The sequence below is a fragment of the Paroedura picta genome, chromosome 14, assembly GCF_049243985.1.
Source record: "Paroedura picta isolate Pp20150507F chromosome 14, Ppicta_v3.0, whole genome shotgun sequence".
In the NCBI taxonomy this organism is placed as follows: Eukaryota; Metazoa; Chordata; class Lepidosauria; order Squamata; family Gekkonidae; genus Paroedura; species Paroedura picta.
Window position 1 is genome coordinate 6,461,210 of NC_135382.1, and position 22,340 is coordinate 6,483,549.

General features: G+C 46.0%; 1 protein-coding gene across 4 annotated transcripts in view; it reads left to right on the plus strand.

The window, feature by feature from the left end:
- The window catches only part of MTRR (5-methyltetrahydrofolate-homocysteine methyltransferase reductase), a 53,729-nt gene extending 31,884 nt beyond the window's left edge, over positions 1-21,845 (plus strand). For 3 of the 4 annotated variants that reach the window (XM_077310929.1, XM_077310928.1, XM_077310931.1), the window contains 7 exons: positions 1,472-1,652; positions 3,480-3,522; positions 5,080-5,293; positions 12,314-12,432; positions 17,725-17,817; positions 17,909-18,085; positions 19,763-21,845. In XM_077310929.1, the coding sequence (XP_077167044.1) occupies positions 1,472-1,652; positions 3,480-3,522; positions 5,080-5,293; positions 12,314-12,432; positions 17,725-17,817; positions 17,909-18,085; positions 19,763-19,907 (972 nt within the window). In that variant the 3' untranslated portion in view covers positions 19,908-21,845. The remainder of the gene's footprint in view (positions 1-1,471; positions 1,653-3,479; positions 3,523-5,079; positions 5,294-12,313; positions 12,433-17,724; positions 17,818-17,908; positions 18,086-19,762) is intronic. The other variant, XM_077310930.1, reaches the window with a different exon arrangement.
- The last annotated feature ends 495 nt before the right edge of the window (positions 21,846-22,340 follow it).

Consider the following 22,340-nt stretch of genomic DNA (forward strand, 5'->3'; position numbering starts at 1 on the left):
GCACAGGAAGTGATAGGGCAGAAACATTTTCAGATGTTTTGTGAACAGAACTCTAGTCTGGTTACCCATTTACTTTTGACCAAAGGGAGCCTGCAGGAACAGAACTGGGGCAGAACTCTCCATTGCCCGCACTCAACCCCACACCAGAAACAGGGCTGGGCCAGGCTTTGCCGCTCTGGCATCCCGCCCAAAACAGAGCCAGGGCAGGGCTACACCACTCTGTCGCCTCCACTCTCCCAATGCAAGAAATAGGGCCAGAGTAGGCCTATGTGCCCCCTCCCCAGCAGTTAAGATGAAAGTACTTATCTCTCCAATCTCCAGTAGCTATCACCTGTGACAAGCCTCAGCCAGCAAGCATTTGTATGGCCAGGGCCCCTCCCCTTCCTACCTTTTCATATGCATCATTAGCCACTGGGGGGGTATAGACATGGTCATATATGGTCATATCACCCATTTATTTTTAATTTAAAAATTACATGGACTCCCACCCAATTGGTGAAATGCTTCTGGGGCCATCACAAATCCCTATTGATTCATGAAACCCTGGTTGAGAAAGTTTGATTTAGTTGATCTTTGTGGGTTGTTTTTCCGTGCAGGCCACTAGATATCAGGTTTAAGTAGCTGGCCAAAGCAATCCAGAAACTAACATAGCTTGTCAGGGAATGTTAGTGAAAGCAAAGGGCAGGTTGGCTTTCCAGAGCTGCCTGTAGTGTTCACAGTGCTCATCTAGCAGGCGGCATCCTGTGTGCTTAATGTGTAACCATTAAATTCAAAGTGAGCACATGTGGTAGTTGTTTATATGCATGTGGGCCGTGCATAGGGTTCCATTTGCCTACTCATGCCGGGAGAACTATCCACACCTGTTGTCTACTGTGGGTCAGGGCAGTGGACAGAAACTGGCCAGCCAAATGGGTGGTCCTCCCTGTGTGGAACTTCAGGCATGAACTGGAAGTGACACCCTCGCTTTGGGGCACCACACTAGCACTCGCTCCAAAACTATGGTTTCTGCCCTTCCCCTTCTCCTGCCAGTTGCCAGGCCATGCCTGACAACTCTGGCTATGCCTGATTTGGAGAACCAGTGTCCTGGATTGTTGTGCAAGGGGTCAGTTCCAATCTCCGCTCAGCTCTGAAACTCCATGAGTTGCTTTAGGCAAGGCACCAAGAAGACTGGCAAAGTTGGTTTTTTTCATTTTACCTTTGGGGCCACGAACCATGGCCACATCAGGCCATTAGTGGAATGTGGATGAATGTGTTTTGTGCTTTTATTTTTTGCAAGGCTGGCCTAATTGGGTTTTGATTTTTTTTTGCCTCTGCAGTTAACATTTGTCTGCAACCTTGAAGGCAAGGCATTGGTCACAGGTGTGGTAGAGGAATCCTAGTGGGGAGCTATGCGTGCATTGGCAGAGGAAAATCTCTCTGGCACAAAACAGTTCAGCCCAAGCTCAAGGCCACTTCTGCTATTTCCTGGTAGGCATTTTTACGCTCCCTCGTAGAGCATACAACTGATGCTGGGGCAAAAAGGAGGCTTGAAGAGCTGTGCAGCAAGCAAGGGGCCTCAGACTACAATACGTTTGTCCGGGATGCTGGTGTTTGCCTGCTGGACCTGCTCCATGCTTTCCCAACCTGCAAGCCCCCGCTAAGCCTGCTAATTGGTAAGTGGCTTTGATGAATGGTCAAAAAGGGTCCATAGTAACTCTGGAAGGACATGGACCCATCATGACACAAGAGAGAGCAAGTGAGGCATTTATGAGATGCTTGTAGGCAGATGCTCTGACCGGGGTAGTTGAGGCTAGCCAGGTCTTGGAGGCTAAGCAGGGTCAGCCCCGGCTTGGGTAGGAGAAAATTGATCTTCCATCAGGATCAGTTTGTAAACTCCAGCTGGTCCAGAAGGCCATGGCTCAGCTGTCAGAATATTACTCCCACTCTACAAAGCCTTCTGGTCATCAACTCTCCGGAAATTCAATTTTTACTTGTTATGCCTAATAGCCAATGCCGGAGGTGCTCTTCGTGAATTTGGCTCACCCGTCTTTATTTGCTGGAATGCCTCCATATGCATTTCTTCCCCCGGTATAAAAGCTGTCTGGTTTGTGATAATGGGATTCAGCACCAACATGATCACTCAAATGCTGGTTTGCCCCAACAAATGGCTATGTCATTGCATTCCCTTGGCCAGGCAGATCTGCAACTGAAGAGCATGTCAGGTCATGGCCTAGGAAACTGCATGGATATCGGCATTCACATGTTGCACAAAGACTCATTGATAAAGCTCCTTCTTGGATGCTTTAGGATGCTTAGGGCTGATCCTGCATTGAGCAGGGGGTTGGACTAGATGGCCTGTATGGCCCCTTCCAACTCTATGATTCTATGATTCTAAGTCCTGGCTTCAGACTCTAAGTTGATGTGCTCTAACAAACTGTGCTTAGCTGAGTCACTAACCCAAAATATTTAACTGAGCCAGGTTCATGCAACCCACTCAACTGTACCTCTGTTGATTCTGTCGTGTCCCTTTTTTGCTCTCCCAATTCGTACCTTACTGAATTGCCGTTCTTGTTAACTCTTTCTGCATCACATCCCACTTTTTCCCATGTAGTTCAATCTTTTTTCTGAAATCTGGGCATTCCCTGTAGTGGATATGTGCTTTTCTGTATTGCTGCAATGATGTATAATTTTGCAAGAATAAAATCTTTTAAAAGTGAATTGCTCTTGTTAGGCATATTGAAATGAGGTCAAAAAACCTGTGCAAGGCCCTTGTGTGTTTCACTGAATGTTTATTCAATTTGGAACATTCTTTTATTGCTTTTAACATTGATTTTAGTTCTATGTAAAACCTACCAGTTAATGTAGTACAAAGACAGAGAGAATGAGCCATTAACTAGAGAGTGATTTTTGAGTTAAGATTTGTATTTTTTGGTCCCTCAGATGCTGTATGGAAGTACCAGTACCTAAGTTAAATGCTTGCTCTAAAAGAACAGATGTAAAATGCTTCTAGAAAAGAATCATAGAATTATATAGTTGCGAGGGAACTCCAGGGTTAATTAGTCCAACCCCCTGCACAATGCAGGAACTCACAACTACCTGAAGACATGCTATCTGCCAAGCAGTGATAATGTGAAAAAGCACTACTAATGCAGGAGTGAGAGCCTCTTGTGGCGCAGAGTGGTAAGGCAGCAAATATGCAGCCTGAAGCTCTGCCCATGGGGCTGGGAGTTCAATCCCAGCAGCTGGCTCAAGGTTGACTCAGCCTTCCATCCTTCCGAGGTTGGTAAAATGAGTACCCAGCTTGCTGGGGGGTAAACAGTAATGACTGGGGAAGGCACTGGCAAACCACCCTGTATTGAGTTTGCCATGAAAACGCTAGAGGGTGTCACCCCAAGGGTCAGACATGACCCAGTGCTTGGACAGGGGATACCTTTACCTTTTAATGCATGGGTAGAATCCTGGGTAGAATCCTGCACTTAACCAGCTTCTTTTCTTTCTAGAACACCTTCCTAGGTTGCAGGCCAGACCCTACTCTGCTGCAAGGTAGGGTAACATCTTAAAATGGGCATGGTGTGTATTCACAGAAAAGTATTGAACTGGATTTAGTATGGGAGGAGAAACTTGTCCACTTCCTGAGGCAGAAAAGGAGACTTCCTCAGCATAGTGGTCTCAGGAATTGGAGACAGGAGGTGGGGGGCACCCACCCCTTTTGATTGTTCAGTACTAGATCTTCTGTTGAATGTGTGGGCCTGTAAATCCCTGCTTGATGATGCGGCTGCCAGAAGGTGAACAGGCACATGTGAAGCACCCTCAGGTCTCTGATGCTACTGGAACATTACACTGGCCAGAGGGTCCTCGTTCATTCTCTCTTTTTTTACAACGCCTTACTGATGTTGTTTGTTGCATATGCTTTGCATTGAAAGACATGCACCCTTACCCTGTCTCCCAGCATGACCTTTGAAATTCATCATTGTCCCATGTGGGTCCTGTGCACATGCAGAGTGGTTTATGAAGTTCAAGCACACCAGAGGGTCTTCTTTCCCCTTCTCTACACTGCTTTCCTGCCTTTTCCTCAAGTGGTTACAAGGAGGAGGAGCGCTGTTCCCATAGCCTTCTTGCTGTTGCTGAGAAAGGCTCACTTTCATGAAGTTCCTTTTGTTGCAGATCTCTCTAGTGAGGAAAATAACTAAAAAAGCTTAAAAAGACCAGAATTGGTTAATATTTGAAGAAAATTTATTTTATACTGCTAGACCTCAAAAATAGGGCCCACGATGTTCTCTCAACTATTTCACGTTGAACCCTGACATTGAACTGGAAGAAAAATCTTGGAAGATTTATATTACAGAACTAAGCCTCAAAAATGCTGTCTAAGGAGCAGCAGAATGATATTCTTATAATTAAAAAACGTCAGTGGGGGTCTCAAAGTGGGTCTGCAGAAAATCAAAAGGACACTCTAGCAGTGAGTAAAAACTATATGAAAAGAAAAGAAGAGCTGCCGGTGTTTTTATATCGCACTTTTCACTACCCAAAGGAGTCCCAAACTGGCTCACAAACTCCTTTCCCTTCCTCTCACCGTAAAAGAAACCCCGGTAGGTAGATTGTGGCTGAGAGAGCTCTAACAGAATTGCTTTACAAGAACAGCTCTGAGAGAACTGTGAGTGGCCCAAAGCCCCCCAGCTGGCTGCGTGTGGAGGAGTGGCCACCCAGATTACCAGATTAGAGGCCACTGCTGGTTTTAGGGGCCTAGAATATTTTAAAATGTCATAACTTTTTTTTAAAGGTTCTGGCGACTTTTGCTATTTAAAATGTGTATTCCTGAAAATGTGGTTGACATTATTGTGATATTGATGGGAAAGCAGAATAGCAATATTTTTATTTCAATTAGGTTTTTGCAGATTTGTGGCCTGGAATCAGTGCCCTTTGCAATTAGAAGTAGCATAATGAACAAGGCTACTGAGCCACATTTGTATGGTGGCAGAATTTAGTTTTCCTTCTCGAGGAATTGTGGTCTCTTACCCCCAGCCCTTAATGTAATTACCCTTGGTTTCCCCCCCCTCCCCCAGTATGGGTTTATTTTTCTTTCTGCTTCTTTTGATGCAGCTCCGGTTTATTTCAGCCCGGAAAGATGAGATTTGTCTTCAATGTTCTGGAGCTTCCATCTCATCTAGGGGAGCAGCGAAGAGGCGTCTGCACCGGCTGGCTGGCTGGTCTAGCTGCCCCGCTGCTTCAGGCGGATGTGAAGAACCAGGCACCCTTCACACCAAAGGTGTGCCCAACGCTTGCCAGGGAGGGAGGGGGCGGGTCCTTATTCCAGGTGATCATTTTGTGTTTTGGCAACTAACTCCTCTGCTTTCTGTTTATCTGGGGGGATCACATTGGAGTTTGGTGGTGGAAGCTAAGCAGTCTGAGAAATCTATTCTCAGAAACAGTTCTGTTCTGGTTTGTTTTTCTTAAATCAGTCCAGGAGTGTTACCCAAATTGCTGGGGAATCATGAATATAGCAAGAGGCTGGATAACACAGGATCTTTTCTACCAATTTTTACGGAGTCTGTATCCTGGAAGACAATTAAGCTTACACTCGGAATTTATTTGGGGAAATATCAGGATGCATTCAAAGCACATACATAAGTAAAAACACACATAACTCTAAGTTTTACAGAGGGACAAGTTCATGATACTGCACCTTTCTTGGATCCAAGCAGCCAAGATACAGGGTTGACGAGATCAGGGGGTGAACAGGATGCCAGGTGTGGAGGGATCAGCACACACACACACCTGAGATGTGCACAAGGCTTGATATAATGTTTGAAATTATATCAAGCCCCAGTGACAGCCCACTAGGAGGTCAATGACTGATGATTAGTCTCTGATATTATGAGTACCTGATAGTTGAGTTTGAACTGTGAGGTCACTAGAGTGGGAGGTATGGAGTACTCTCATAAAGTGGAACAATACCTTGGCTAGGTGTAATGTGTCGCTAATGGCCCCGTCTTGTTTTATCAGGAAGGACTGGGGAGCCCAATGGGAGACATTTGGGGGTAAGAGATGCTGCTAGGCAGAAATTGCACTGGACAAAAAGAGACAAAAGAAGCTGCAATTAGTACCTGGGAAAATAAACCTTTCCTATTGATAGTCTAATGGTCTTTGGCTGGGAGGGATTGATTTTGATAATGTGCATATTTAGCTTGGCCAGTTGTTGTTGTTGTTGTTAGGTGCAAATTCATGTCTGACCTCTACCATTCCCTGGAGTCCAATTAAGACTGCTTCAGTGACTCCATCCAGCCACCTCATTCTCTGTTGTCCCCTTCTTCTTTTGCCCACAATTCTCCCAGCATTAGGCTCTTCTCCAGGGAGTCCTTCCTTCTCATGAGGTGGCCAAAGTATTTGAGTTTCATCTTCAGGATCTGGCCTTCTAAGGAGCAGTCAGGGCTGATCTCCTCTAGGACTGACCGGTTTGTTTGCCTAGCAGTCCAAGGGACTCACAAGAGTCTTCTCCAGCACCAAAGTTCAAAAGCCTCAATTGTTTGATGCTTGGCCTTCCTTATGGTTCAACTTTGACAGCCATACACTGCATCTGGGAAGACCATAGCCTTGACTAGTTAGTCAGTTGAGCAAGCAGGAAATGGAAGATGAGGTTCTAGTCCAGCTCAAACCAGATGGAACTCTGGCCTAGCTTTTCTAGGCAAGAGAAGAAATCTTATGAAGCCAAACAAGATGGAGACGTGGCCTGGCTTCCTAGCTTTCTTGAGGGGCCCTACTGACTCCATAGTTAATCTCTGCCAGGCTGGTTTCTGCGTGTACCAATCAAGGTTTTTCTGTGCGAGACACTCTTCCATTATCGGCTACTTTTATGGTAACAGGAGACAGGACCTTCCAATAGAGACCATTTAATCCTCCTACCAAAGATCACATGAGACACTGTTGTTATTTTGTTCCAGGGTTGACTCTTTTTTTGAGGAGAGAAGCAGAGAGAAAGAGAAGGCGAACGGGAGACGTGCATGGTACAAAATTAAAAATAGGTCCTGCTGACACAGAATTGCCCTGCTCCCCAACAGTTCAAGCTGGCTAGAATCATAGAATCATAGAGTTGGAAGGGCCCATACAGGCCATCTAGTCAACGCAGGATTAGCCCTAGCATCCTAAAGCATCCAAGAAAAGTGTGTATCCAACCTTTGCTTGAAGACTGCCACTGAGGGGGAGCTCACCACCTCCTTAGGCAGCCTATTCCACTGCTGAACTACTCTGACTGTGAAAATTTTTTTTCCTGATATCTAGCCTATATCGTTGTACTTGTAGTTTAAACCCATTACTGTGTCCTCTCCTCTGCAGCCAACGGAAACAGCATCCTGCCCTCCTCCAAGTGACAACCTTTCAAATACTTAAAGAGGGCTATCATGTCCCCTCTCAACCTCCTTTTCTCCAGGCTGAACATTCCCAAGTCCCTCAACCTATCTTCATAGGGCTTGGTCCCTTGGCCCCAGATCATCTTCGTCGCTCTCCTCTGTACCCTTTCAATTTTATCTACGTCCTTCTTGAAGTGAGGCCTCCAGAACTGCACACAGTACTCCAGGTGTGGTCTGACCAGTGCCGTATACAATGGGACTATGACATCTTGTGATTTTGATGTGATGCCTCTGTTGATACAGCCCAAAATGGCATTTGCCTTTTTTACCGCTGCATCACACTGCCTGCTCATGTTTAGTTTACAATCCACAAGTACCCCAAGGTCTCATTCACACACAGTGTTACCTAGAAGCGTATCCCCCATCCGGTAGGCATGCTTTTCATTTTTCTGACCCAGATGCAGAACTTTACACTTATCTTGATTAAATTGCATCTTGGTTCTCATTTGCCCATTTTTCCATTGTGTTCAGATCACGTTGAACTCTGTCTCTATCTTCCGGAGTATTTGCCAGTCCTCCCAATTTGGTGTCATCTGCAAACTTGATGAGTAGTCCCTCCACCCCCTCATCTAGATCATTAATAAATATGTTAAAAAGTACCGGGCCGAGCACCGAGCCCTGAGGTACCCCGCTACTCACCTCTCTCCAGTCTGATGAAACAACTCTTTGAGTGCGGTTCTCTAACCAATTCCCTATCCACCTAACTATCTGAAAATCCAGATTGCAGTCCTTCAACTTATCCATCAGAACATCATGGTGAACCTTGTCAAAAGCTTTACTAAAATCCAAGTAAATGACATCAACCGAATTTCCCCGATCCAGCAAACCTGTTACTTGGTCAAAAAAGGAAACTAGGTTGGTCTGGCAGGACCTGTTGGAGACAAATCCATGCTGACTTCCTTGGATCACCAAATTGTCCACCAGATGTTTGCAGATCGCTCCCTTTAATATCTGCTCCATTATCTTCCCCACAACAGAGGTCAGACTCACTGGTCTGTAGTTTCCCGGGTCATCCTTCCACCCTTTTTTGAAGATCGGAATAACGTTTGCTCTCTTCCAGTCCTCCGGGACATCTCCAGTCCTTAAAGAGGTTCCCAAGATAATGGACAAGTTCTCTGGAAAGTTCTTTGAGCACTCTCGGGTGCATTTCATCCGGACCAGGGGATTTGAACTCATCCAGTGCAGCTAAATGCCTCTCAACAACCTCTCTATCCATGTTAACCTGCCACCCAGATACTAACCTTTGGCTACGGCCATCTCTAGATGTGCCTAAACACTTTGACCTGTGGGGAAAAACAGATGTAAAATAGGCACTAAGCCTTTCTGCTTTCTCTGCATCTTCCGTTAGAGTTTGTCCATCCGCACCCAACAGTGGGCCTATTGCCTCCTTTACTTTACGTTTGCTCCTCACATAACTGAAAAATCGCTAGCCCTTTGTCTGCATGCCTAAATGTGCTGATAGCCATTAACCCCATTTGTGAATGTCGTCTCAAAAAAGAAAATAATTTGGCCTTATACAATTGGGTCTTTTTAAATTTTATTAAGGTGAGAAATGGTTGAAAAATGCACAAGCTTGTGTAAGCATAATGAGGCATGATTAAAAGCATCACATCCCTCTGTGCCATATAGGGGCTTTTGCCCCTATTTGAAGAGAAAAAAACATAGGCTTGAATGATCAGCTCTGGGGCAAGGCCCTTTGTTCCAGATTGTTGATATTGTTGTTAGGTGCGAAGTCGTGTCCGACCCATCCCAACCCCATGGACAATGATCCTCCAGGCCTTCCTGTCCTCTGCCATTCCCCAGAGTCCATTTAAGTTTGCACCTACTGCTTCAGTAACTCCATCCAGCCACCTCATTCTCTGTCGTCCTCTTTTTCTTTTGCCCTCGATCGCTCCCAGCATTAGGCTCTTCTCCAGGGAGTCCTTCCTTCTCATGAGGTGGCCAAAGTATTTGAGTTTCATCTTCAGGATCTGGCCTTCTAAGGAGCAGTCAGGGCTGATCTCTAGGACTGACCGGTTTGTTCGCCTTGCGGTCCAAGGGACTCGCAAGAGTCTTCTCCAGCACCAGAGTTCAAAAGCCTCATTTGTTTGACGCTCGGCCTTCCTTATGGTCCAACTTTCGCAGCCATACATTGCAACTGGGAATTCCATAGCCTTGACTAAACTCACTTTTGTTGGCAGGGTGATGTCTCTGCTTTTTAGGATGCTGTCTAGATTTGCCATAGCTTTCCTCCCCAGGAGCAAGCGTCTTTTAATTTCTTTGCTGCAGTCCCCATCTGCAGTGATCTTGGAGCCCAGGAAAATAAAATCTGTCACTATCTCCATTTCTTCCCCATCTATTTGCCAGGAATTGAGAGGGCTGGATGCCATGATCTTTGTTTTCTTGATGTTGACTTTCAAGCCAACTTTTGCACTCTCCTCCTTCACCCGCACCAATAGGCTCTTTAATTCCTCTTCACTTTCTGCCATTAGAGTGGTATCATCTGCATATCTGAGGTTGTTGATATTTCTACCAGCAATCTTGATCCCAATTTGTGACTCTTCTAATCCCGCCTTTCTCATGATGTGCTCCGCATACAAGTTAAATAGGCAAGGGGACAGTATACAGCCTTGCCGAACTGCTTTCTCAATTTTGAACCAATCAGTGATTCCTTGCCTGGTTCTTACTGTTGCTTCTTGACCTGCATATAGGTTTCTCAAGAGAGAAATAAGATGCTCTGGTATTCCCATCTCTTTAAGAACTTGCCACAATTTGTTGTGCTGCACACAATCAAAGGCTTTAGCATAGTCAATGAAGCAGAAGTAGATGTTCTTCTGGAACTCCCTAGCTTTCTCCATGATCCAGCGTATGTTGGCAATTTGATCTCTAGTTCCTCTGCCTCTTCGAAATCCTGCTTGTACTTCTGGAAGTTCTCGGTACACATAATGCTGGAGCCTGGCTTGTAAAATTTTGAGCATAACTATGCTAGCATGAGAAATGAGTGCAATGGTGCGGTAGTTTGAACATTCTTTGGCATTGCCCTTCTTTGGGATTGGAATGTAAACTGACCTTTTCCAATCCAGTAGCCATTGTTGAGTTTTCCGAATTTGCTGGCATATTCAGTGTAGCTTTTTATTGCATCGTCTTTTAAGATTTTGAATAGTTCAACTGGAATGCTGTCGCCACCACTAGCTTTATTGTTGCTCAGACTTCCTAAGGCCCATTTGACTTCACATTCCCGGATGACTGGCTCCAGGTCAGTAACTACCCCAATGTGGTTATCAGGGATGTTAAGCTCGCTCTTGTATAGTTCTTCTGTATAATTTTGCCACCTTTTTTATCTCTTCTGCTTCTGTGAGGTCCCAACCATTTTGATCCCTTATCATACCCATCTTTGCATGAAACGTTCTCTTCATATCTCCAATTTTCTTGAAAAGATCTCTGGTCCTCCCCATTCGATTGTTTTCTTCTATTGGTTTCCACTGTTAATTTAAGCAGGCATCCTTATCTCTTATAGCTTTTCTCTGGAATTCCGCATTCAATTGGATGTATCTTTCTCTTTCTCCCTTGTCTTTCACTTCCCTTCTCTCCTTAGCTATTTGTAAAGCTTCTTTAGACAGCCATTTTGTTCCAGATAGGTGCCTCAAAAAACACTTACAGTTTAGACTCACAACTTGACACCTTTGTGGGAAGGACTGTAAAACAAATCAGTTTTATCTGATCCTTCACCAGACATATATGTCTGGGTCACAGATATACTTTTTTCCCAGTCCATCACTGACCATGGAAAAATCAATTCTGACAGATGCCTGTCAGACATGGCAGGCTGCAAGTTGCAGTTAAAGCTGGGCTGAAGATTGTTGCTGTTCCCTATGTGCTGACTGAATTATTCAGGGAAGGTGGAACCTCCCATGAGCCCTACCAGGAGAAACTCTGCAATGTGAGCTTCACTTATCTACCCATCTAGTGTGTGATAAAATCCTCCTTGCCCCTTGGCTTGATAATGCCCAGGATCATGCTGTCCTGGCATGAGAATGTTCTCTTGGAATTCCTTGGCTTCTCTCTACATTCTGGTCCACACGTTTAAAAGAAACAGGCAGTTTCAAAATGCCATCACCAGTCCCATCAGGCGCTTTAACCTGACAAAGATCTCACAGCCTTGACTCTCCATTATACAAGAGCATTTGCCTCATTATATTCAAACATTAACAAGGACGGACTCATTGCCACTGACGAAAGCCTAATTGAAAACGGAAAACAAATGAATCTAGAGACCGTTTTGGCAGAGTCAAAGTCTAAATAAATGAGATAAGAGACTTTTTATCTTCTTATAGTTAATTAAGCCACTGGACAGATTCTGTCTCTTCTTAGTCTGTCCCTTACAGCAGGGGTAGTCGACCTGTGGTCCTCCAGATGTTCATGGACTACAATTCCCATGAGCCCCTGCCAGAAAACGTAGGCAGGAGCTCATGGGAATTGTAGTCCATGAACATCTGGAGGACCACAGATTGACTACCCCTGTCTTACAGTGTAGTTCTAAGCCGAATTGCACCTTTATGTATCCATTTTTTAATCTGTTCCCTTTACCATACTTGATTTTAATGATTTCCCATTTTATTAATGCTTTGTTCTCTTTACTGGAAATTCAGGATAATTTTATTTATTTGTTTGTTTGTTTGTTTGTTGTTTATTTGCTGCCCTCCCCAGAGGGCGGCAAATAAATAAATACATAAATAAATGTATAAACATAAATACATAAATAAATGTATAAACAATACAACATTGCAACAATGCAAGGAGGTCCAGAGCATATTGGTGGAATTCTGTGGGGGAGCAGGGGGGGAGCATATACAAATATTTGTATTTGGTGTTCTGAAGTCAGGCCTGGCAGTTAATGGGTCCAATATGGTTACTTCATCCATGTTCTTCGTTACCTCTTGACTGCATTCTAGATCGCCATATCTTCTCGACTGGTTAACACTTTCCACTTGCCGGATGACCCCTCTGTTCCTTTGTTAATGGTGGGTCCGGGAACCGGGATTGCTCCATTCATGGGCTTCCTTCAGCATCGGTAAGTATGTGATGATTAGTGTGAAGAACATATGAAAGTAGTTTGTAGCACTTGAAGACACCTCTGTCGGTAGTAGCATGGAAGGATTTCCTGGGGAGGACAACCAGGCACCAGGGTGCTGGGGACAGGAGATGCTTCTGCATTCTGGTGCTCCAGACTGCAGGGAGAGGGTGTAGCTCTGAAGCTCCCCTGCTTGCGTTCCAAGAAACACAAGAGCTGCCTCCAAGTACGACCACGCCCAGCGTCTAAAGAGGCTATGCTTTGGGAGCCCTTGACTTCTGGGACTAAGGGCATCGCAACTCAGGAGAGGGCTTTTTTAGTCATGGCACCGAAAACTCTGAGGGTGTTTCTGCACAAGGACCAATGTTGCCAATTGGTTCCACAAAGCGGAAACGCTATTTTAAATAATGGAATCTCGGCATTACGCATACCTGCATTTGTAGTGGAATCTAGTAGCGTTTCATTCGTCCCCCACAGGTTTCCGGTCTCGCAGGGATCGCTAGAAAGGAAGCGATTTTTTCTGTGCTTGGTCGCACCCCTGGCCGTCAATCAAACGAACAGCCAATGGGCGGTTGTTATCATGCTCCGGAAAACCCCCCTTCCCTTTAAGCACAGGTTTTAAAAAAAAAAACAAGTTGCAACAAATATGTGTTGATTCGTTGCAACGGAGAGACCCATCTAGCTGGCGTGCGAGCTGGCAATGCATCGTTTGCCACACTCCCCCGAGTGAAACCCCTCCCCCCGCACGGGTGCGATTTTCGGCCGAAAATAAAAGGAACTTGCAAACAGGTGGCTGTGTTGTGCTTGGGGACTTAGAGGAGCTTTAAAGCACTTCTGTGGAGGGACTGTAGCCGGAGAAGCCTCGCTGGGTGAATGAAGCCTCGCTGGTTCGTTGCTTTCCCCGCTCGCTCTGAGGGAAAAAAAATGGCAGTCGCTTTTCCGGAAGTTCGGAGGAGAGAGCCAGGGGAAGGGACTTTGTTGGAACCGCAACAATGTGTCTTTTTCGCTAGTGTTGCAGATTGTTTGCAAGAGTGTAGCGCTTTTCGAAGGATGAATCCACTTTTCCCGATTTCCCTAAAAGCGCTACAACGAATCGCTTTTTGCGGAACTGTTGCAGGATTGTTGCAGATTGTGTGCGACGTCATGCGGAACTGCAAATTAGTAGCGTTTACCATATGTAAGCCTTCTGCTACATTAAACTTGTGTGGAATGGCCCTGACACTCTCTGTAGAAAGATCCCTCCACCCCTTTGGTTGCCATCTTTTACATGCCTTTTTTTCTTTCTATGTATTTTAGCTCTTGTTTTAATTCTCTTAACAATCTGTTTTTTTGACAGGGGATAAGTATCTTAAAAGGTGTTATTATAGATCCAAGTGGGTCACCATGTTGGTCTGAAGCAGCAACATGAAGTGTGAGTCCAGGGGCACATTGAGGACCAAGTTTGATGACCAAGTGTGCATATGAAAGCTTATATTGGGAATAAAACTTGGTTGGTTGTCAATGTGCCCTTGGACTCAATCCTTGTTTTGTGGTTTTATTATATACTAGACGTAATTATTATATACTAGACGTAAAGCCCATTTTTACAATACAATACAATACAAACCCTTTAATGGCATTCACGAGATAAAACAATATACAAATCGGTTCTGTCATACAAGTCTAAAAAACTGTGAGGAAAGTTAAAACAGGCAAAGGACCAGCAAATACAAAAAGATGAAGCCAGTGACGTTTGCTTCTTTACCCTATGGGTCATTACTATAGATAAAAACTTGGCTACCCATTCAGTGGTCTCCGAGCAATTATCGATAAGCAGCAATTCAACAGCCCTGCCATCTGAAACATTAGGAAAGGGTAGAAGTGGGGAGATCAAGTCAGAACGTTTGTTGTTATACAACTCACATCGCAGAATGATATGGCAAACTGAGTCTGGTTCTGTATGGCAATACCTGCAAATTCTTTCATTGGAAGCCCATTTTTAAAAATAGGCAGAGCAGGGCCATCGACCTGGGCTGTCCCTTTGGGGGCCCACGCAACCTTCTCCCCGTCCGTACTCATGGCGCTCCACCTCGGCCGCTTTGCCGGCCGTTCCCTCCACTCGCAGCCAGTGCCATGGCCGGGCCTCGGGTTCCGCGCGGGCGATGGTGGGCGTAACCACGCAGGCGCGGAACTCCATGAATGCGTGGTTGGTGCTGCCATGGCGGCGCCGGCCACGTGGCCCCCGCGCCCCCTGCAACCTGGGTGTGGTGCTGGCTGCGAGCGGAGGGATAGGCCGGCAAAGCGGGTGAAGTTGAGAACCGTAAGTACGGGCAGGGAGAAGGGTGCAGAGGCCACCAAAGGGCCGGGCAGGGTCGAGGTGGAAAGGGCGCAGTCGGTGGCGGTCGGAGAGGCGGGCTGTGGCAGTGTGGGTGACGTGGCGGGGTGGGCGGCCGCTAACGAGGTCCCTCCCCGGGCAAGGGTTTTCGCTGGGTGGCGGGAAAGCACGTCTTCGATGCAGCGTCCCTGCTGCTTTCCCTGGGCGCAGTGGCATGGGACGACCACTTGGCCCTGATTCGCTTCTCTGAGTTTTTATCAAGAACAGCCCCCGCCCCCTCTCGTCCCACTTAGCCTTTAGCCTTTTATTTATACCACTCCGCTGGAGCGGTGTAAAGATGTTTTAATTTATTAGCCACTCTGCTGTCCCTTGAGAAGGCAGAAAGGCCTTTTTTTGTAAAAAAAAAAAATAAAAAACCCATAAAACTATGTTCCACAACTGTGACCCAAAGTATGGGAGGCAATATGCAGGAGCCAGTTTTCCAAGCTTCTCTGAATGTGTGCTAGTCTTCTTTTTCAGTAAAGCCTTTTTAACAAATGCATTATTTTTTCTTCTCTGGTGTCAGGATCAGGGCATCTGATCTCTGCCATGATTTGTGACCGATGACCTGTGTGACTCCATCTTGGTTTAATGTGTGTTGTTTTAAGGATCTCTGTGTAACTCTGTTTATGTAACCCTGAGCTGTCTGCTTCAAGCTGTGATTTAGAGTAGCAATTGCTCTCCAGCTCTGTATTATCAGGAAGGAAGGAACTGTCTAACACCCAAGGCCGCGGAAGCCTGGCTATTGTCTGGAAGGGAGCCCAGGATGGCACCTATGGGAGGGGGGCTTTTGCTCTCTGGGACACTGGGCAACTTTGGGCGGGAAAGAACTGGTAAAAGTGCCTGCTGTCTGTGTATTGACCAGAATCGACTACGAACATTGAGGTGTCTATTAATCCAGAAGCAAGTTGTTAGTCTGTCTGCCCTTGACATCTGGTCAAGTCTTCCTTTTTTCTGGGGGGGAGGGGGGGGAGATGTGGACTATTGTGAATTTCTTTAAACCATCTCAGTCATGCTTGATCTTTGCTCCCACAGTCTTTAAGTGTTCATACAGCTAAAGATGTTAAGACTCTGATCCCTCATTTTAATCTTTCAGAATCCATTTGTCTGCTGCTGAGTTGATTGGGTCCTTTGGTTTGCCATTTTGAAAGGAGTAATGGGGGAAAGGAAGTGGATTTGAAGCATGAAATGGAATTGTTGCAATGCCAAATGATTAAAAAAAAACCTTGAGTAATAAATTCTTGGGAAAACATTAACTGGGACAGCCAGAAACTTCCGTTGGAGAGAAACAGATGCGGACAAACAGATTTGATATTGTAGGTACTTGGAACAAGAGCTATAAGGTTTAACAAGCTGCCGCATCTAATTAGTTGCATATGATCACAACGACCTCTATTGTGTTTGATGCAGCTGTCGATGAAAGGTGCCTCTGACTTTGTTGTAGCTGCAATAGAAAGCCTTTGAGAGTGAGAATGTCGGTGTTGGTAACATGAAGATCAAGCAGGAACCAGAGTAGGAATGGCAACCCAAACGAAACTGCGTGCTTTCTTCAGGCTTATCACTGGCCAGGGCTGGAGGAGAGGAGGAAGCCCAAAGGGGTCCCATCTTCCAGTCGCTTCCTGTTGGGGTCTCAAGTGTGTGCCTGCTGACATCTCTCCTGGTGTCAACCAAGGGGTTTTAGATAATGGCGGGGACCACAGAACTGGAATCTAGGGCAGTAGTTACCCAACTTGTTGAGCCTGTAGGCACCTTGGGAACTCCAACACAGGGTGGTGGGCAACGCCACAAAGAAAGGCAGCCAAGGCAGAACTGGGCATTGGCTGGGAGCTCACTTTAAAACTAACTAAGATGGAGGTCCTCTGGCTTGATCATCATGCTGAAGGAGATGCGGGGCAACTTCTGGCTTTTGATGGGGTTTGTTTAACACCTATGACCACTGTCAGGAGCTTGGTTGTGATTCTGGATGCCTATCTATGGAGGCCCAGGTCACAAATGTTTAATGTCAGGCATTCTACCACCTTTACCAGGCGAGACAACATGTGCCATATCCGTCGGCCCCTGACCTAGCCACCATGAACCATGCAACAGTCACCTCCGGACTAGATCTGGAAACTCCAGCTGGTCCAGAATGCAGCCGTCCAAGTCTTTACACATTATACCAGTGCTCTCGTAGCTGCCCTGACTCCAGTTTGGAGACCAAATCAAATTCAGAGTTTTGAATTCCTAAGCCCTAAACAGTCTGGGACTTTTTATGGGTATGACTCTTCCGCTATACCCCCAAAGAGCATTAAGATCAAGTGATCAGCACTTGCTCAGGATCCCTGGTCCAAAAGGCTAGGGCTTTTTCAGACCTGATCCCGACCTGGTGGAACACACCCCCGGGTGAGATCAGGGCCTTCTAGGACTCCAGCCATTCTGTCCCACCAAGCCTATGGTTGGGGCCAGGAAACTGCTGGTCTCCATGCCCAAGAACCCACCCATTAAACCCTCCTTGTAATGCTTTTTAGGAGACAACTTTTAATTTTAATCTTAATTTTATATTTATATATTACTTATTTTATATATGTAAACTGTATTATTGTATATTTTATATTGTTGTAAGCTACCCTAGGGAAGAGCAGGCTACAATAATAAATATTATTATTTGTAGTTATTAATTATTTAATGTCCTGAGAGTTTCAGCTGTTGTGGCTGCAGGGAAAGGTTTGAAGTGGGGGGCAGTGTTTGGAGAAAGATCAAAAAAACCCAGAGGGGGGAGGGGGCTCTCTGATAAGCATGAAGGATGCAAATCAAAGGCAACAAATGCAGACCTGTAGAGCTTACATCAGGCAAAGAGAGTGGCCTTTGGCAGATTTGGATTCCTTTATGTTCTAAGTTTTAGCAAGGTGTAGTCTGAACCCTGGCTTCAGTTGTTTGTTTTTTGTTTGTTTGTTGATCAGAGAGAAGCTTCAAGGAGACTATAAAGAAAGGACTTTTGGAGAGACGTGGCTGTTTTTTGGCTGCCGCTCAAAGGCCAAAGATTACTTGTTCCGGTAAGTCTGTCACCTCATGCTGCCAGTGAGGGCTTCCTCCCTCGTCGTCATGCCTGGGGAAACTGCTGTTCCTCTTGGCTTTGTCTTCCAGAGATGAGCTCCAGCATTTTGTTGCAAACGGCACTTTGACTCACTTGAAGGTTTGTTTCTCAAGAGACCCCCCTGCCCAGCCAGCTGCTCCAAAATACGTGCAAGATCACCTTCGGCTTTGTTCAAAGGAGATTACCAGGATTCTGCTGGAGGAGAGAGGATATTTATATGTGTGTGGGTGAGTCATGCTGGAAGCTGGATTTGCCTTGTGAAAGGAGGGAGGACTTTTAGATTAGTGATTACTGACACAAACCTTCAGCCTCCCAACCAGGAGCAGCACAAAGTCTTAGGGACAAACGCAGAAAAACAAAATAAGTGGGAGACTGTGGTGTGCTGAGAAAGGATTATTGTTGTTCTCGTTTGTGGGGACATCCACCAAGTACTGCCTATCTTTCTGGGGTCTTTCACCTCACCTCCTACTGGCTCTTTTTTTAACGGGATGCTAGAGATTGAGCAAGAGCCTCTTGTGGCGCAGAGTGGTAAGGCAGCCGTCTGACAGCTTTGCCCATGAGGCTGGGAGTTCAATCCCAGCAGCCGGCTCAAGGTTGACTCAGCCTTCCATCCTTCTGAGGTCGGTAAAATGAGTACCCAGCTTGCTGGGGGGTAAACGGTAATGACTGGGGAAGGCACTGGCAAACCACCCCGTATTGAGTCTGCCAAGAAAACGCTAGAGGGCGTCACCCCAAGGGTCAGACATGACTCGGTGCTTGCACAGGGGATACCTTGACCTTGACCTTGAGAGATTGAGCCTGGGACCTTCTGCATCCAAAGCAGGGACACTTCCACTGAGCCACAGTTTCTGGGTCTGATGGCAAACATAATGATGAAAAGAAGTTGGGTTCAAGCAGGCAAGAGAGCCGAGCTGCAGAAATAAGGTTGGATCTGTGCCCTACAGCAAGAAGCATCATCCCTCTTCTCTGACACATCAGAAAAGTACACATGGATATAACTTTTACATACAGGAAAGCACTCAAGCTGCATCTGTTACCTGAACTGCTCTTTATGTAGCGCCATCTTGACAAAGCTAACTGCTCGGTCAACGGGCCTGAAAAGTCTTGAAACATCTGACTAAGCCTGTGCCCCTGAAATCAGTAGGACATAAAAACTGCTTAGTGTTGCAGTTAAGAGTGGTGGCTTCTACTCTAAGTAGCCAGGTTTGATTCCCCACTCCTCCATTATGCAGCCAGCTGAGTGACCTTGGGCTAGTTCATTTCCCTTAGAATTTTCTCAGCTTCACCCACATCATGGGGTGCTAGTTGTAGGGAGAGAAAGGGAAGGCAATTGTAAGCTTCAGATAGCAAAAAGCGGGGTACAAAAAAGAAACAGCTAACTTTATATTGGAGATCCTTGGAATGAACATGTGAGTTATTGTACTGGAAGAGAACATTTTGCTATTCAAGACTAGCCATGAAAGTGGTAAGAGTTGTAGTCTGTTACCAGAGTTTATACCTCTAATCTCATCCAAAAATTATGGCTTCAGTTGAGTGCCCAGCACAAATGCAGCACTCTGGGGTGAAGAGCACCCTTCTTCTGGTGCTCTCCAACGAACTCTCCAACTTTTCCAAAAGTCTCTTCTGACCAGTGAAGAACTTTTCTTAGGATAGACATATGACTACTCCAAAAATGCCAGGCTGTATTCAGAGGCTGCAAACCAACTTGGACAGTACGGAAAATGAAGACTTAATGGTTTGATGCTACTTTTGACTTTTCTGACACGACACAAGGGAGACTGTGTTACTGCCTGGAAAACAGGAGTCTAAATCAGGCTTAAACTGTGGATTGGAGTTCTAGTTTGTAGGCAAGTAGAGAAACCAGTTAGTTGTTAACTATCCCTCCCCCCCAATCTCTCTTTCAGGGATGCAAAAAATATGGCTAAAGATGTGAACAGTGCATTAGTGAATATCCTCATCGCTGAGAGAGGAGAAGATCAGCTGGGAGCACTGAAAATACTGGCTACCTTAAGAGATGAGAAAAGATACCTGCAGGATATCTGGGCCTAAGGACCAGAGCCACCTTTGTGCTCAGGCTTACTTTGGTACTGTCGGTCTGCACGGAGACTGCTCCTGATCTTCAATGACAATTCAGTCAACTTCACCTACCCCCTTTAAGCCATAAGCTTTAATACATACTTCGACACTTAATTTGTTAACTTAGCTCTTGTCCTACTGCAGTGGAAAATTCCCATGCCTGCACCATCATTTCAGAGACAAGTTTGCACAAATGGTGTATCTTAATAATAAAGAAATCATTTATGGACAGCAGATATGCCCACCTGGTTATTTTTTCATGGTAAAGATTTACATCTTATCGGAGCCTTTTCACGTTTAGTCACTGCAGAAAAAGTTGTGAGGTGGGGCAGTGTGGGACTCAAGTGCTTGATACAGGATCTGGTCCCTCATCTGTGGACATTTCTCTTGTAGTGGTTTGGCCAAGTGCTTTGGTGATACATGGAAGATACGGAGTTCAGTCCTCCTAAGTTGTAACTCCTAAGTTTATGGAACAAGAATGCTTATTAGTTGGCTGCTAAAACATCAGTTTGCCATTTGTGGTGCCTTAAAGCCTCTTGTGTTCTGTCTTCAATTGGACCACTGGGGGTATCAGCGACATTAATGTTTTTCTGTTCTCTGTTGAAATGTCAGGGAGCTGGGGCTGTCGTGCAAAGACGACTCCCCTGCAAGAAAGCCCCATTTGAAAAGACTGGGATTTCCTTGAGATTGCCCCCTGAGATGAAATGGGATGCCACAACTGATTGTGTGCGTGGTGGCCAAGGACCCAGGACTTTCCATGAAGCAAGGATGAGAACTGGTGGTCATCCCTGGGGCCAAATGGAGTTTCTGAGTGGCATACAAAATTAATGCTCACTCTGGTTGGCAATTAAATATGAGGTTTGCTGTAAGACAGTGGTCCCCAACCTTTTTGAGGCTGGGGACCGGCAGGGCAACTGTCCGCCCATGCATGCCGCGCATTGCGCCATGCGCGGCCGAAATCGCGCATGTGCCATGCGCGGCTGAAATTGTGCATGTGCCATGCGCGGCTGAAATTGTGCATGTGCCATGCGCGGCTGAAATCGCGCATGCGCGGCACTTTCGCGCATGCACGCATGCAAAAAGTGCCACGCATGCGCGAATTCGGCCGCGCATGTGCAATTCCCTCCCCCTCCCGCAGTAAGAAGCTTCCCGGGCCGCAAGCTTGCGGCCTGGGAAGTTTTTTACTGCGGGGGGGGGCGGGGAGAGGGAGCCGCGGCCAGGCCGCGGCGCACGGGTTGGGGACCACTGCTGTAAGACATGGCTAAGTATTACAAGTTACCTCAATTATTTCCCAGGTTTAAAAACGGTGTTTTGCTAGACAGCCATGAATTGAATTTTAAGAGGAACAGAATTTAACATGATCTCGAAAAACAGATTTTTAATAGATATTTTTAAAACAAATTTTAAAAAATCTAACTTATTTATCCATCCATCTTGCAGTTTTAGTATTAGAGTGATCTATTAGTTTGCTCCCACTTTCTGTTAAGCTAGAATTGGCAACTGGGTTGGGAAATTCTGGAGATTTGTGTCAGGATCAGTGCCTGCTCTCTGCCATGAATTGTCTATGAACAGGGGTTACCCCATCTTGTCTCTATTTCACTATTCTTTTTCCTGGATTTCCATGTAACCCAAGCCTACTCTCTGTTCCCATGTTTCTCTGCATTTTGTAACAGCAACATTGTATCTTGTCACTAGGCGCCGGCCAGTCCAAGGACGTGCGAATTGTAGCACCTCTGGCAGGATGCCTGGGATGGCACCTGGGGAAGAGGGCACCCCTTCCCTTGGGAACATTCAAGTTTTGGGCGGGAGAATTGGATTGAAAAGGGCTTGCAATTCTATTGTGGGGTAGATTTGACTTCTTGAGTTATAGTGACTAGAGTAAACTTCCATTAAAGCTTTCTTATTATAGAAGTTTTGTTGTGAGTTCTTTTAGCACTTGACAATTTGGAGCAAAGGCAGAGTTTGAACAGGGGAAGGAAGAAGAAGAAGAAGAAGAAGAAGAAGTGTTGGTTCTTATATGCCGCTTTTCCCTACCCAAAGGAGGCTCAAAGTGGCTTACAGTCGCCTTCCCATTCCTCTCCCCACAACAGACACCCTGTGGTGTGGGTGAGGCTGAGAGAGCACTGATATCACTGCTCGGTCAGAACAGTTTTATCAGTGCCGTGGCGAGCCCAAGGTCACCCAGCTGGTTGCATGTGTGGGAGTGAAGAATCGAACCCGGCATGCCAGATTAGAAGTCCGCACTCCTAACCACTACACCAAACTGGCTCTCCAAACTGGAACCCAGTGGGGATGCCCCAGAAACGCCAAGCTGCCATTGTCAGCAGGGAAACTGGTCTCTCTTGTCTGTAGAGCAGATGTAATTCCAGGAGAACTCGAGCCCCCACTCCTCTCATGAGATTGGCA